Genomic DNA, 13,083 nt, shown 5'->3' with positions numbered 1-13,083 from the left:
GGACTACAAGCAATAGACCAGTATGGTAACATAACGAGATGTTACACTTTTCACTTGGGTTGGATGCAAAGCCACGCATACGTTCCATCATCTCCCCACTACTTGCAATGGAACAAGGCGGACACGCAGAGCATCATCCCACCTACTTGTACAGAAATGCTTCAAACCTTCGAATACAGCACCAGAGAAGAAAACTGGTACAATTCACAATCTGTTTGATTCAGCATGATCTTGCCCTGGCATCGTTTTCATATTTCTCGACGATTTCTTTTGATACTCGTACAATTGTACAATGATACAGGCCTCGCTGCCAATACTCAGCTTGTACACCTAAACTACTACACATGTTGTGTTTGTGCTGTCAGTGTACAGGTTACAGCTAATGCTACAAAACTGGGTGGTTAATGGTACACTAATGCCCCAAGAGAATCCATAGTTGCTGTAAATTCTGGTTCCGCATGATGTGCTTGCTTCCTTCAACCTCTGAGTTCCTCTCCGAAAGCACATTCAGGCCATGACTCGGAAGCACAAGCAGAAACTCATAGATCTGAATAAATGTCCATTTCTCAGTTTGTGCTTTAAAGTGAACTTACAGGTCATCATCCTCCATCAGTTCATCTGGAAGGTGTACTTTCTCCATTGCAGACTGCCAAACATCAGACAGTATTCAAACACAAGTAATTCGAATTGATGAGACCAGCACAGTAATGGGAAGAAATTAAAAGAAAGTGTAACAATTTAACTAGCAGTTATTATGGGACCACTCTAGGAAAAGAAAAACATAGGTTGGCTTATGTATAACAAAAAAAATGTAGTGAGGAAACAAAAAGGCAGCAAATGGGGCAGCTTGCAGTAATAAGTAAAATATGATAGTGTCATACCTTGATTATAGCAAGGTCGGCAGCGGGAGGTTTCAAATCAAGGGCAACGCCAAAGCAAAATACAGCCTTGTCGAGAATATTGAGTTGCTTGTATATCTTGCCCATAAGTGCATACATACTACTCTCATGAGGTGCAATCTCCCTTAGCCGTTCCAACTCATCCAGAGCCTCCTGATATTTTTGAAGGCCTACCAGAATTAAAGCCTTCTGATACTTAGGAAGTGGATTCTTCTTATCAGAAAATATGGCTTTCTCCATCATCTCCAATGCATCCTCATCTCTCTGTCAAAGTTCAAAATCAAAAAGACGTTCATATTTACGAATTGGGCAGAAGACAACAACACTTCAAACCAGTAACTACTTCACAGTCGTTGACAATGTCAAACCTTTAGAGCATGTAAGGCCATCCCAAGATAGCACATAAGAACAGAAGAGCGGGGATTTATCTGAAATGCCCTTCTAAAATGATGCTCAGCAAACTCAAACTTTTCCTGGCGAAGGTAAACTACTCCAAGCCCATACCAGGCATTGTAGTGCCTTTCATCTACCTGAAGTGCACATCGGTAGAATTTAACACTGTTCTCGTAATCCTCCAATGCAGAATATCTGCAGTTCAAAGGGAAGACAGTAGGCTCAAAATAAATTAGCAAATGATCTCAAACATTAATAGTGGATGAAATAGAAATATTAAGTGCGGCAACTAAAATGGAAATTGATAGGTGCGTCAACAGATGTTAAAAACATAATGTATTTGTGATTAGAAATAGGATGGCATCTTGGCTCTCATCGAATCACAATTCAACCATGATATCTAGGATGTGAAGGACGTTTCCATATGTCACTGGACGACTTATACAACTGTCAGAACACATGGTCAAACTTTGGATTTAAAAGGGTCAACATGCCAGATGATCATTCATAGTTAGATAAGTACGGTTGCAACTGTGTTGGTACATCTATAGAAACTGAATCACCTAAATGTACAACTACAGCCTTCAAGTTCACAGACCCCAAGTGACAAGTCCATGAAAAGGTAATTGCAATTACTCAAATACAAATATACGATCAATAATTATGGGAGGCAACACATACTCGTGACCGCATAGAGTGTGAGCATATGCTACTCTTGAGTCAAGCTGTACAGCACGCTGGAAGTTCTTCAAAGCAGTCTCATGATCTTTCCGCAAGGCAAAGCAATTTCCCACTGCACACCTGTTCGCATTCAAAACAAATATAATAGAAACGGTCACATTTATGCAAGATTTGCAATTGTACACTAGATTTGTCCCATTGCCTAGCACTGCGCTGAGACAAAGATCATATGTTAACATCATCAATCAAAAACTGGAGAGGCCACAAATTGCTTTCATAATCCTCAACTTTCATTTCTTTTAACCCCGTGTCTAGGTCCGAACAAAAGGGAGGAACCATTGCAAAATGGAGAGAGAGAAGTTTCCGCAAAAGCAAAAGGACAGAAGTAACATAAAACATACTGCAGGGGAAAAAATGGCCCAGCATGATTATTAACTTCTGAGAGGCAGCCGACATACCATGCTTGAGGAGATAGTCGATCAACAGAAATAAGCTCCTGAGCAAGGTAACTTAGCCTCATTTCCTCATTCAAATGCTACAAAAGAAGCATGTGAGCTTGGAGCTAAATATGGTTAAAAAGTAAGCAAGTGTAACGGCAGTGAGTTCGCTTACATAAAGAACAGTAGAGTATATGTCCATTCCCTCCAACGTGCATGGTGATAATCGATGCGCTAACTCAAAGAAATGATCAGCTTCTAAATAATCGACCAATTCAAAATATGCCTTCCCAACCTGCATAGTTGACCAAAACGATAATAATCTTATGATGCCAATGGAAATAAGTATGCAAATTATTCATTTTGTATATATGGTCAAAAAATATAAATGTGTTTTCCATAAAGTAAAGCTGATAGTTTATTGAAGTGGAAATCAAATATCTAACATCAATAGTAAAATGAACTTGTCAGGGATGCCCACTCAAATAATAACTCTTCAGGGTCAACACTCAAGTTACAACTTTACAAACATCATTTTACAACATACCAACAAGCAAAATAAACTATAATATTCCCAATAAATATACTAAATTATGTCCTCAGTTGATTTAAGTCACTCCGAAGAAAACCAGAGGAAGAAAACAAAGTTGTCATCTGAAGTACTCATTTCTATGCAGACCCTACATATAATATTGCATGAAATACAATAAAAATTTCATATTTTTATAACCTAAATCAAAAGTATGCAAGGGATTCTCCAATCATCTTGCAATACTAAACAAATTGTACCTGGCATAAGACCCATCCCGTATTAAATTGTGGCTCTGGGAGTTTTCTGTAGATTTCCAGTGCTTCCTGACCATTAAGTGAATGGAGTTGGTTACAACGTTGGGTAGATGGTTAGTATTTCTGTAGTTGAAACCTGTACATCTTTAATGTACCTGGCACTTAAACAAGCAAGATAGCCTATAGCCTTCCCCAAGTGTCCGTAAAAGTCCCAATAGCTCCTTGATACCAGTCGCCATTTTGGAGTCTTGTGACAGGGTTCGCTCAGCTTTATCTTGCTCAAAGTACCTTCCTTCAGCTATACTTAAAGAAGATGAAGTTGCTGCTATATTATCTGTCCACATCTCATCAACAGCTTCATACCTGCTTCCTGAGACTCAGAAAAATAATTTGCATCTTACAATGTGAAGATGACAGAGAAGGGAACATGCCGCGTTATCCGTAAAGCGCAATGCAATGGAGATTATTCCTAGAAACTACTCTCTCCGTTCCTAAATATAGGTATTTCTAGAGATTTCAACAGGTGACTACATACGAAGTAAAATGAGTGAATCTACACTCTAAAATATGTCTATATACATCCGTATGTGGTAGTCCATTTGAAATCTCTAAAAAGACTTATATTTTGGAACGGAGGGAGTAGAAAGTATATAATTCTACAAAACCGTAATATGCTATAGCAAAAGCTAAGGTGAAATAGTCAGCGACGATCCAGCAGAAGATAAAACAATATATGCCATTTCACAGCGACAAATGCCACAGATCTTGAAACAAGTTTTCACTGAGAGAAATTGCTTTCAATATTTAATCATGATGATTTGTTTTCTACGTACGAGTGAAGTAGAATCATCATGGAATGGTTTAAGGACCCTTGGTGCCATTTACTCAACGAGAAAATATATAAAGAGATCATTTGGCAACCAAATTTACATCGTTTTCCGGTGAAAATATATATCTTCTCAAGGATACATTCCATAAATCAACCAAAATAGTTTCACACCAAAGAAAATAAATACACAATCTTGATGTTTATAAATTATGTAAAAAAAACACATATATATAAGGACAGGCATATGCTTAAAAACAGAGCAGATAATGTTATTGTAGTACCATAAATGCTTGAGATATTAAACTGATATTAGGAGATATCATAACATAAAGATTAATGCCATGAACCAGCAAAAATCAGTAAGCAGTCTTCCCCTATTTGTCAGCAACCTAAAGGATTTTTAAAATTGATGTCATAATCACAATATTCAAATGGAAGTGCAAGAACCATATAGATATGAGCACAAGAAACAGGATAGCAGAATGACTTAACATAACTAATTTAACCACATAGGCAGAACAGGAACATGTAGATAAAACTGCAGATAGATCAAGAGTACTCAGGTATCTAACAACATGTCAACCACGTTTACATAACTAGATGGATCATCCACATTGAAATGATAATCACCTTCATCAAAATTTTCTGTAGCCCGTGGCTTTCCTTTCCTAACTTGCACAGAACGTATGGCTGTTGAACACAATTTTGATGGTGTGGACGAGTTTACTCGCAATTTACCTGACGAGTGATCTGATCCATTTCCTCCAAACTGAGATATATTGGAATTCGAATTTATTGGTGTATCCCTAGATAGTCTTGCACTTCTTCGAGGTACTGAATCACCACTCGGATTAAAGAGCCTTCCAGTGACCTGAAAAGAATCTTCAAGTCTAATATCATCATAAGCAAAAAATGAAGCATGAGATGTAAATTAAAGAATGTGATGACTATTAGCAGAAGTAATAGAAAAGAGGGTGTACAACCAGACCTGAAAGCTACATAACAACAACAAAAAATGACCCTACGTTAGATTGCATGGGTTATTCTAACAGACGGCAATGAGAAAAGAAAAAAATTACTGAGGAAAGATCTTCAATGCACAGTAGTACAGATTAACCAGTTTCACATCCACCGAATATTACACCATAGAGGAACTTATGGCAACAAAATGAGAACATAACAGAAAATATTAGATTATAGCAATCTTTTCAGTTCTCAATACCAGCTATTATTGTACTATACAGCAATACTGGAATGTGAAGAGGATAAGAAAAGAACAGATAAACAGAAGTCGGGCAAAAATCTAGCAGGTAGACAAGCATCATCAGGGTAGTACTTTAAAGGTAAGGGAATTTGCAAGTTGCAACCAAGTGTACTGTGGATTCACTGGTACTAGCTACTTGTTGGTACACTACACAGCAAGGATACAGCATCCTGAATCTTCATATAAATGACCATGACTGGAATTTTACAGGCTAGAACAGCCAGGAGGTGAAGACAACGTTCACAATTAATACTGAAGCAGGCACCACCAGTTGGGCAACTGGAAAATGGCAGCATGTAATAAAGCATGATCAGCCAATGTGCATTTACTCCAGCACCATATCCTTTTCAGAGAAGAGTTCGAGGGGGAGGGGCCTACTGTGTTTTATTAAAATGCAAAAAGAGGTGTATCTAATATCCCACAGTAAGGGAAACCTCTAGAAACTCCAAATATAGGACAAAAGGAACAAATAGAAATTAGATAAGAATAGGTTCAGTTGATGAAACAACAACCTTCTTCAGCCTTGCTTCATCCAAGTATTTTCTTCTAGGTGGTTGGTTCACTGCATTAACCTTTGGTTTGGCCGGAGCATCACCACTTGTTGTATTCTGATAGGCATGGAGATTCCTAAAGAGTGGTGGTGGAACGATGCCAGAGGTCTGCCAAATGATATCAAGTAAAACACAAGTCAGACAAGTTACGAAATAAATCTTAAAAATGAAAGAACTAGGTGTCCAAACACTGCCAATTCCAAGTTGTTATAATGTTACACTATTATCTCTTCTCTGAAAAAATATAGAAATTAAACTGATATGAAAATAGCAATGTGTGCCAAACCCCACAGCTATTTAATTTCTTGTGTTTTGTTAACCAGAATGATAACATGTTGCAATGGAAAATGAACCGAAAAGGCTGTGAATAGATCAAATATGAAGATTCTGGAGAATTTTTGGCTGCTTAACATAAGCCATTTTGCCAGTGTCACCAAATGCAAAACATAAGACATTAAGGCTGATGCTTCCTGTAACTATTGATTATAAGCATTGGTACAACTCTATATTGCCAGATAACCTAGAGAGCAGAGAATCAATTAGGTTCTACTAACCTGTGTTACAGTTGGTGATGGACTGTCAAACTGTCCTACATTAGATGGTACAGTGTTCTGCACGTGCAATGCAGTTGCTCTTAGATGAGGATAACCAGGCACTTCAGCTGTGTTGTTAGCAGGCAATTGTTTTATGTGCTTAGGGCTGATATCCACAAGGCTTGCTGATACATTGGGAGATAGAACTCGATTTTCATTGACAAAGTTTGACTTCTCCAGATTTGATGTAGATGTTTGTTCCTGCTGGAGACGTAGAGCAGTTGCTTCGGTAAAACATTCATTTGCATCTTCAGCAACTCCTACAAGATGGTAACACACTTTCAGTCTATGTTTATAACGTGTAAATTATATTTTTAGAGAGGGTGAGGCCAATGAATATTGAGCCATTGTATAAAGCACAAGTGAAATGTGAGATGATGAGATAGGGATGCATGCAGCACACTAGGCGTATAATGAGTACAGTGGCAATGGTAATGTTCTGCATAATGATTAAAAAGAATATCTATTTACTGATAACATGAAGCTAGTCGACAACGGTTGGATGCACTGCAACTTTTTTATGGAGAATTTATTGCAGCAACACTCAAACGTTCTGATACACAAGATTCCCCATATTTCCAAATGTTAGGGTACAGGCAAGACAGACACTGACAATGCAATGTTTCAGAAGGTTCTTTGGAAAATCTGCATTGTATTTTCCATTCTTAACTCCCAAACAAAACGAAAACTTACCTAAAAAACAAAAACTTCGTTCTGAGGACTTCTAATCAAACAGAATAATAGACCTATTAGAAAATTCCAGTTATGGATGTCTAATGCACCAACCTAGTATACACAATTCCTCATATGCCGCCCACAAAAGAGGATCTAGAGTCAAAGCTTGTGTAAATTGCTCGGCTGCAGCTGCCACTCTGCCAGTGTACCTACAGGGGGGGAGGGGGGGGGGTGAGGTATATACAATGAACCATGTCTAACAAATCAAAACACACGGAACACAGTTCAGTTCTCCCATGAATAACGGACCTGTAAATTAGTCCAAGAAGGTAATGTCCTGTCGCACCACTTGGAACCTATACAGAGGATGAAAAACAACGTAATTAACAATGTGGCCAAAAATATAAAGCAGGCAAAGATGTGACTGGTTTTTCTATTCACTAGCCATTACTTCACCCCTGTAGAATAAAACAGTTCGCCAGCAATCTTAGAAGAATGCCATGCCCCAATATGAGAAGGAAAAGAATGTCTGGGCAGTTTGCACCATCCCATGCAGTGTCAAGTAATAGTATTAATCACACACTGTCAATGTTTATCTGGTACAGAATCTATCATATCCATGATTTGTAATAACTAAAAGGGGTCAATATAAAATTACACAACTAATTTTCATTTATGGAATAGTTGGTACAATTGCTTCAACAGGCAATTATAAGTATCAAAAGGGTCTAATGTTCTTCAAGTGTAACTTTTGGAATGTACTCCCTCCATTCCAAAATAAGTTAAGCTCTGGGTTTGTCCTAAGTTGACTAGCTCTGTAAAAAAATGTGCTAAGATCCACAACACCAAATACACATAGTACAAAATATATTTCATATAAAGAATCTCAAGAGACTAATTTGATGTTCCAGATGTTAATATATCTTTCTATAGACTTAGTCAGACTTAAACAAGTTTTAGGACAAACCTAGAAATTCAATTATTTTTGGAACGGAGGTAGTACTAAGTTATAGGCTTTAAAATTCTTAGTCCATAAATCGTCGAAAACACAATAGATCCATTTTTCTGGTTCCAGTTCCGGAAATTACGAGACAGCAGGGAAAAAATACTTTCAGAAGCACGGGAAACACATCATGTTCACAACCATGCTATATACCTCAACATTTGGTTCATTGACTGGACACAGAGTTTCTTCAGCTTCCCGCAGTAGGTTCATTCGAAAGCATGATATAGCAAACAAGTATCGAGACTCCGGCAGCTTCTTACCTACATAGCATATAGGAAACGCTGACCAAAAAAGCACTCAAAACAATTTGGCAACTAAAACAGAAAAATGGTATTACCTTTCAAAATGTGGTATGAAGCATAGGGCTGGTTGTTGTGAAGGTAGCAAGTCGCTAGCAACTGCACATTGGTCTGTACACAGGAGAAAGGGCAAGCACATTTAGTACAATATACACTTGCAAACTGATTTAGAAAATGGTTTTGGTATATATCTCTTGAGAAAAAGGGTGCTATCTCTCAAATGTTGGCATTGTTGGATCTGCTTTTTCGTTACCAAAGTAGAGGTGGGAGCATGCAGCCCGCTCCTCCGCTCCGCGAAATCAAACTGCAGCCCACTCTGCTCCGCACTACCGACTCACACGGAGTTAGAGCGTTATGTGCCGCTCCGGGAGGGGAGTTGCAGAGTGGAGAGAACCCAACGGGCTCTAAGAGTCCATTGTATCCTCTCTCTCTCTCCTACTCCTCTCTCCTTCACATTAGCAAATATTCTAGATCGTGCAATAGAGAGTCAGCTAATGTCAGGCCATTGTGTATGCCTCAGCTAGCTTCAGATTCATCGCTGCTAAAAATTTAATGTGATACACAATAAAGACCAAAAGCCAGAAACTCTAATATTTGATTTACATAAACCTGGCTACTCGAGTTCCTGAAAACTACTGCAGGAAACGCAAATAAAAAACTAAGCACACATGCTGCAGCTACTAAAAGAACAGGAAAAGATGGATCACATAAAATAGTATCTAATCTAAGCTACTAGATAACTCAAAAATTCTACAGTTGCTACCTAGAGATTTACAAAAGGGAAATTCACCACAGAGCATAACACATTACCGCATCTATTCACCCCTAAAAATCGCCTAAGCAAACTGTGAAACAGTCTCCCTTCCAGGATGCTAAACGACAGCATAAATTCTCCATTAACTGTTGAGAAATCATATGCGCTGCTCCAGTTACAAACGAATTCAAACAATTTTCCCAGACAGCTAGATTAAGATGTTCATGCTCAGACTCGGTAAACCCTAGCCCGAATCCCACCGCCCAAGCTCACGCGGCCCTCGGGAGTACAAAAATAAACGCTAAATCGAACCGCGCAGGCGAAACCCGCAGTGAGGCCGCAGCCGCACACCAGCACAACGCCCGATCTAACGCCTACCTGCCCGGAAGGGGAGGGGGGAGGGGGGGCGGGGCGGTACCTCGGCGGGGAACTGGGCGCAGAGGCGCTCGCAGAGGAAGACGGCGTTGCGGTTCATGAAGAGGCGGAGGCTGCTGTGGACGCGGTCCACCATTAGGGTTTCCATCGCCCGCCGCTCCCGCGCGGCCCCGGCGAGGAGGAGTCGGCGGCGGCGGCGCCGCGCTGCGCGAGCAGGGGGGGAGGAGGGGAGGGGAGAGAGAAGCGGGGGGTGGCCTGGTTTGAATCGCGACGGGTGGATTCGGATTCGAGGCCTTTCTGGGTGCGATTTTGGACCGGTGGGGGATTGGAACGAGTCGAATCCGGAAGCAGCGCTGCGTGGGTGTGAGGGAGCGTGGAGCCCTCCCCGGTGTGGTTTGAATTGTCTGGCTGCCCTGATTTGATGTGATGTGCTGCCCCCCGCACAGCGGCGGCGTAGGGGTGGGTATGTACGGGCCTAGGGTGGATTTATGTGCCGCAGCCCGTGGGTCTGTGACGTGTGGGGCCGGCCTGGTCTTCTCGGTTTGAACTGTGCGGGTGTGGCGTGGGGCAGGTTTGTGCGGAATGTGAACGTTGGATCAAAACTTTCACAATCAATAACGTTTGGCTCGACAGGACAGCCATGAACAAGGCATCTCCAACGCCGTCCCCTACACACTATTTGGCTGCAAACACGATGCGAGAGCGGGCCATTCTCCCTGATCCCCTAAAAGTTTGTCTAGTCCAATAAAATGCATTTCAAATGCATAGCAATATGATAATAAATTAATGTGTAGTGTTAATAGTGTTCGATCGCAACCAAAAGGCGGCGGATGTTCCTAGTTTTTACATGCGCCTCGTCACAAAAGTATTCATCCGACAGTCTATGCAAAAAAGAAACATTTTTGCCCTGCCAAATCGGCTATCCAAGCCTCCTAGCTCACTTTGCCGTTGTCTCCTCATCACCAATCGGCTCCATCTCGACGGCCAAGCACTTCAACATCTTGACACAGACAACGCGCACTTCAAGCGGTACTACCGTTAAACACAACAAATTCAACAGAGACCCATTGAGTACCATAGCGGTACTGGCACGGTAGTTCTACCGGAGCGGTACTCCCGACTGAAATAAGCGGTACTACCACGAATTATCAACTGGCTAAACACAGAATCCCTCGGTAATAGGCGCTTCACAAGAGTGGAAGTACCGCACAAGCGGTACTACCGTTAGCTTCAGCGGTATTACCGCGAATTACTGAAGGCCAACAGAGAACCTCGCGGTAGTGCCCATGACACGCCAGTGGAAGTACTGCACAAGACGTACTACCGCCAGGTGCAAGCGGTACTACTGTGAATTACCAGAGGGTAACAGAGACCCTCACGGTAGTACGCGTGGTACACAGACGTACTACCGCTTGGTAAAAACCAGTAATCCCATAACAGAACAGAAGAGTCAAGTAAGACCAAAACTTTCATAACTTATACAAACGAACTTCGAAATCAAGAAACTCAAGTTTGTTGGATAGATGATGATAACCACTATCCAACAACGATGGAGAAGAAATGCCAATAGCATAAGGAAGAGAACCTTCCCCAAGTAGAACCGACAAAATCTCCAACACCGAAAACGCAAAGATGATGCATACGAACTCCGTTTTCGATGAACTTGAGTTTGGCAAGAAGATGAACACAAACTCTAAAACCTCACATAGAGAAAACCCAAATAAGAACCAATAAAGATGATGCCAATGATGCAATGATTTGAGCGCTCTACGAATGATACGCTCAAGCTACTCACTCGAGAGCCCCCTTGATAGTACGACAATCGATCCTATAACACGGTCTCCCAACTAACACCATGAGACCAGTAAAATAGAAAATCTATCAAGGTAAAACCTTTGCATTGCACATAATTCACTTGAGCTAGATGATGATGATCATGCCCGCCTCAAGTTAGAACACATTTCTTGTTAGCGCACGCTTGGTGAAGACTCGTAATTTGCTCCCCCATACTCCACTATGGGAGAGCCACTCTTAGGCACATCTTCACAAGACCATTATAACCAAATGATCGGCAAGCATCAAGCATATTATCTCTTCGTGATGCTCCTCTTGAACTTGCACACCGCAGTCTTGATGATGATCACCACTTGATGTCATCCTTCATGGGTTATATGATATCTTCCTTTTGATTTAAACCCATGAAAAGATACTTAACCCCACATAGAAACCTCACATAGATCATGAGTTAGTACACAAAGCGCAATGAACAATGCTTACCATGCCATGGGATCACTTGATCCCTCTTCTACGCTTTGTGTGTTGATCAACTTGAGTCCACTCTTAGCTTTTAGTCTTGATCAACCTCATACCTTAATTTCTCTCTTCATAAAATGATGTCTTGAAGGTAAACATGAATGTTCACATAATCTTATTCCTCAAGACATGCTTGCAAAAAGTCTCAACTCTCACATGACCAATCTTTGGATAACTCCTTGAATAATACCTTGGTCAACACATAATTGCCTTCTTTTCACCTTGAAACCAACATATGGTCTTCAAGCAATGCCTATGGACAAACCTTAAAGTATAACTCAAAGCAACCATTAGTCCATAGGGATTTTCACCAATTACCAAGACCAAACATGAGGGCACCATACCCTTTCAGAAACTCATTTGCTTGCTGAACATTTGGGTCAACATTTTCCCTGTCTTTACACGGTTCATTCATAGCACTTCACTGAGTTTATCCTCTATTTGTGGAGCAACGGAATCAAGTGCATTCTCCAATAGCACACATCATTCTAGAGAGTTGGTTGCTTTACGTGTAGATTTGTGAAATTTATGCGACAAATCCTCGTCCTCCCTCCGGTCCATATTAGATGACGTTGAAATGGATGTACCTAGATGTATTTCAATGCTAGATACATCTGTTTGAGCGATAATTAATATGGATCGGACGAAGTACCAAAATTGTGCTTCTAGTTTTGGACCTTCTCTTGTCCATATCTATAAGACATAGTGCGTTGGCAACGTCTTCATATTCAGTAAATTGATAAATTTTAGACCATGTCCACAAAATACTCCTTCTCCGTTGAACACTCCACAACTACATGAAACTGTTTGGGTCAAAGGATCACCTATCACCATGCACTCCTCCTTGAACTGTAAATCACCATGCAAACTCCAAATAGCAACCCCAAATTTATTATTTTCATCCAATACTTATGACACGTGGCCATGGATCTTTCATACTCACATTGGAAATCTTTAAAAATAATTGGAGTATACACTTTGCTTGTTGATACGTCTCCAACGTATCTATAATTTTTGATTGTTCCATGCTATTATATATTCCGTTTTGGATGTTTAATGGGCTTATTTATACACTTTTATATTATTTTTGGGACTAACCTATTAACCGGAGGCCCAGCCCAAATTGCTGTTTTTTTTGCCTATTTCAGTGTTTCGCAGAAAAAGAATATCAAATGGAGTCCAAACGGAATGAAACCTTCGGGAACGTGATTTTCGGAACAAACATGAT

The 13,083-nt window shown here is 40.5% G+C and overlaps 1 protein-coding gene across 2 annotated transcripts; it reads right to left on the bottom strand.

Annotated features, from left to right (window-relative positions):
- Positions 1-212: 212 nt before the first annotated feature.
- LOC123164325 (cell division cycle protein 27 homolog B) lies at positions 213-9,947 on the bottom strand. Of its 2 annotated transcripts, none has more exons than XM_044581749.1 (16): positions 9,586-9,947; positions 8,452-8,524; positions 8,265-8,374; positions 7,418-7,464; positions 7,220-7,317; positions 6,395-6,693; positions 5,802-5,948; positions 4,656-4,896; positions 3,352-3,566; positions 3,200-3,265; positions 2,586-2,705; positions 2,432-2,508; positions 1,974-2,093; positions 1,268-1,487; positions 882-1,163; positions 213-646 (listed from the first exon to the last, which is right to left on the bottom strand). In XM_044581749.1, exons 1-16 carry the CDS (start codon positions 9,688-9,690, stop codon positions 590-592), a joined length of 2,277 nt encoding a protein of 758 aa, XP_044437684.1. In that variant the 5' UTR covers positions 9,691-9,947; the 3' UTR covers positions 213-589. The 2 variants fall into 2 exon arrangements, with proteins under 2 accessions (XP_044437684.1, XP_044437685.1); XM_044581750.1 differs by having other exon boundaries at positions 4,764-4,896; positions 9,586-9,946.
- Positions 9,948-13,083: the final 3,136 nt, after the last annotated feature.

The sequence above is a fragment of the Triticum aestivum genome, chromosome 7D (genome assembly GCF_018294505.1).
Source record: "Triticum aestivum cultivar Chinese Spring chromosome 7D, IWGSC CS RefSeq v2.1, whole genome shotgun sequence".
Lineage (NCBI taxonomy): Eukaryota > Viridiplantae > Streptophyta > Magnoliopsida > Poales > Poaceae > Triticum > Triticum aestivum.
The sequence above is the reverse complement of the archived record's forward strand: the minus strand, read 5'-3'. Positions and strand labels throughout refer to the sequence as shown.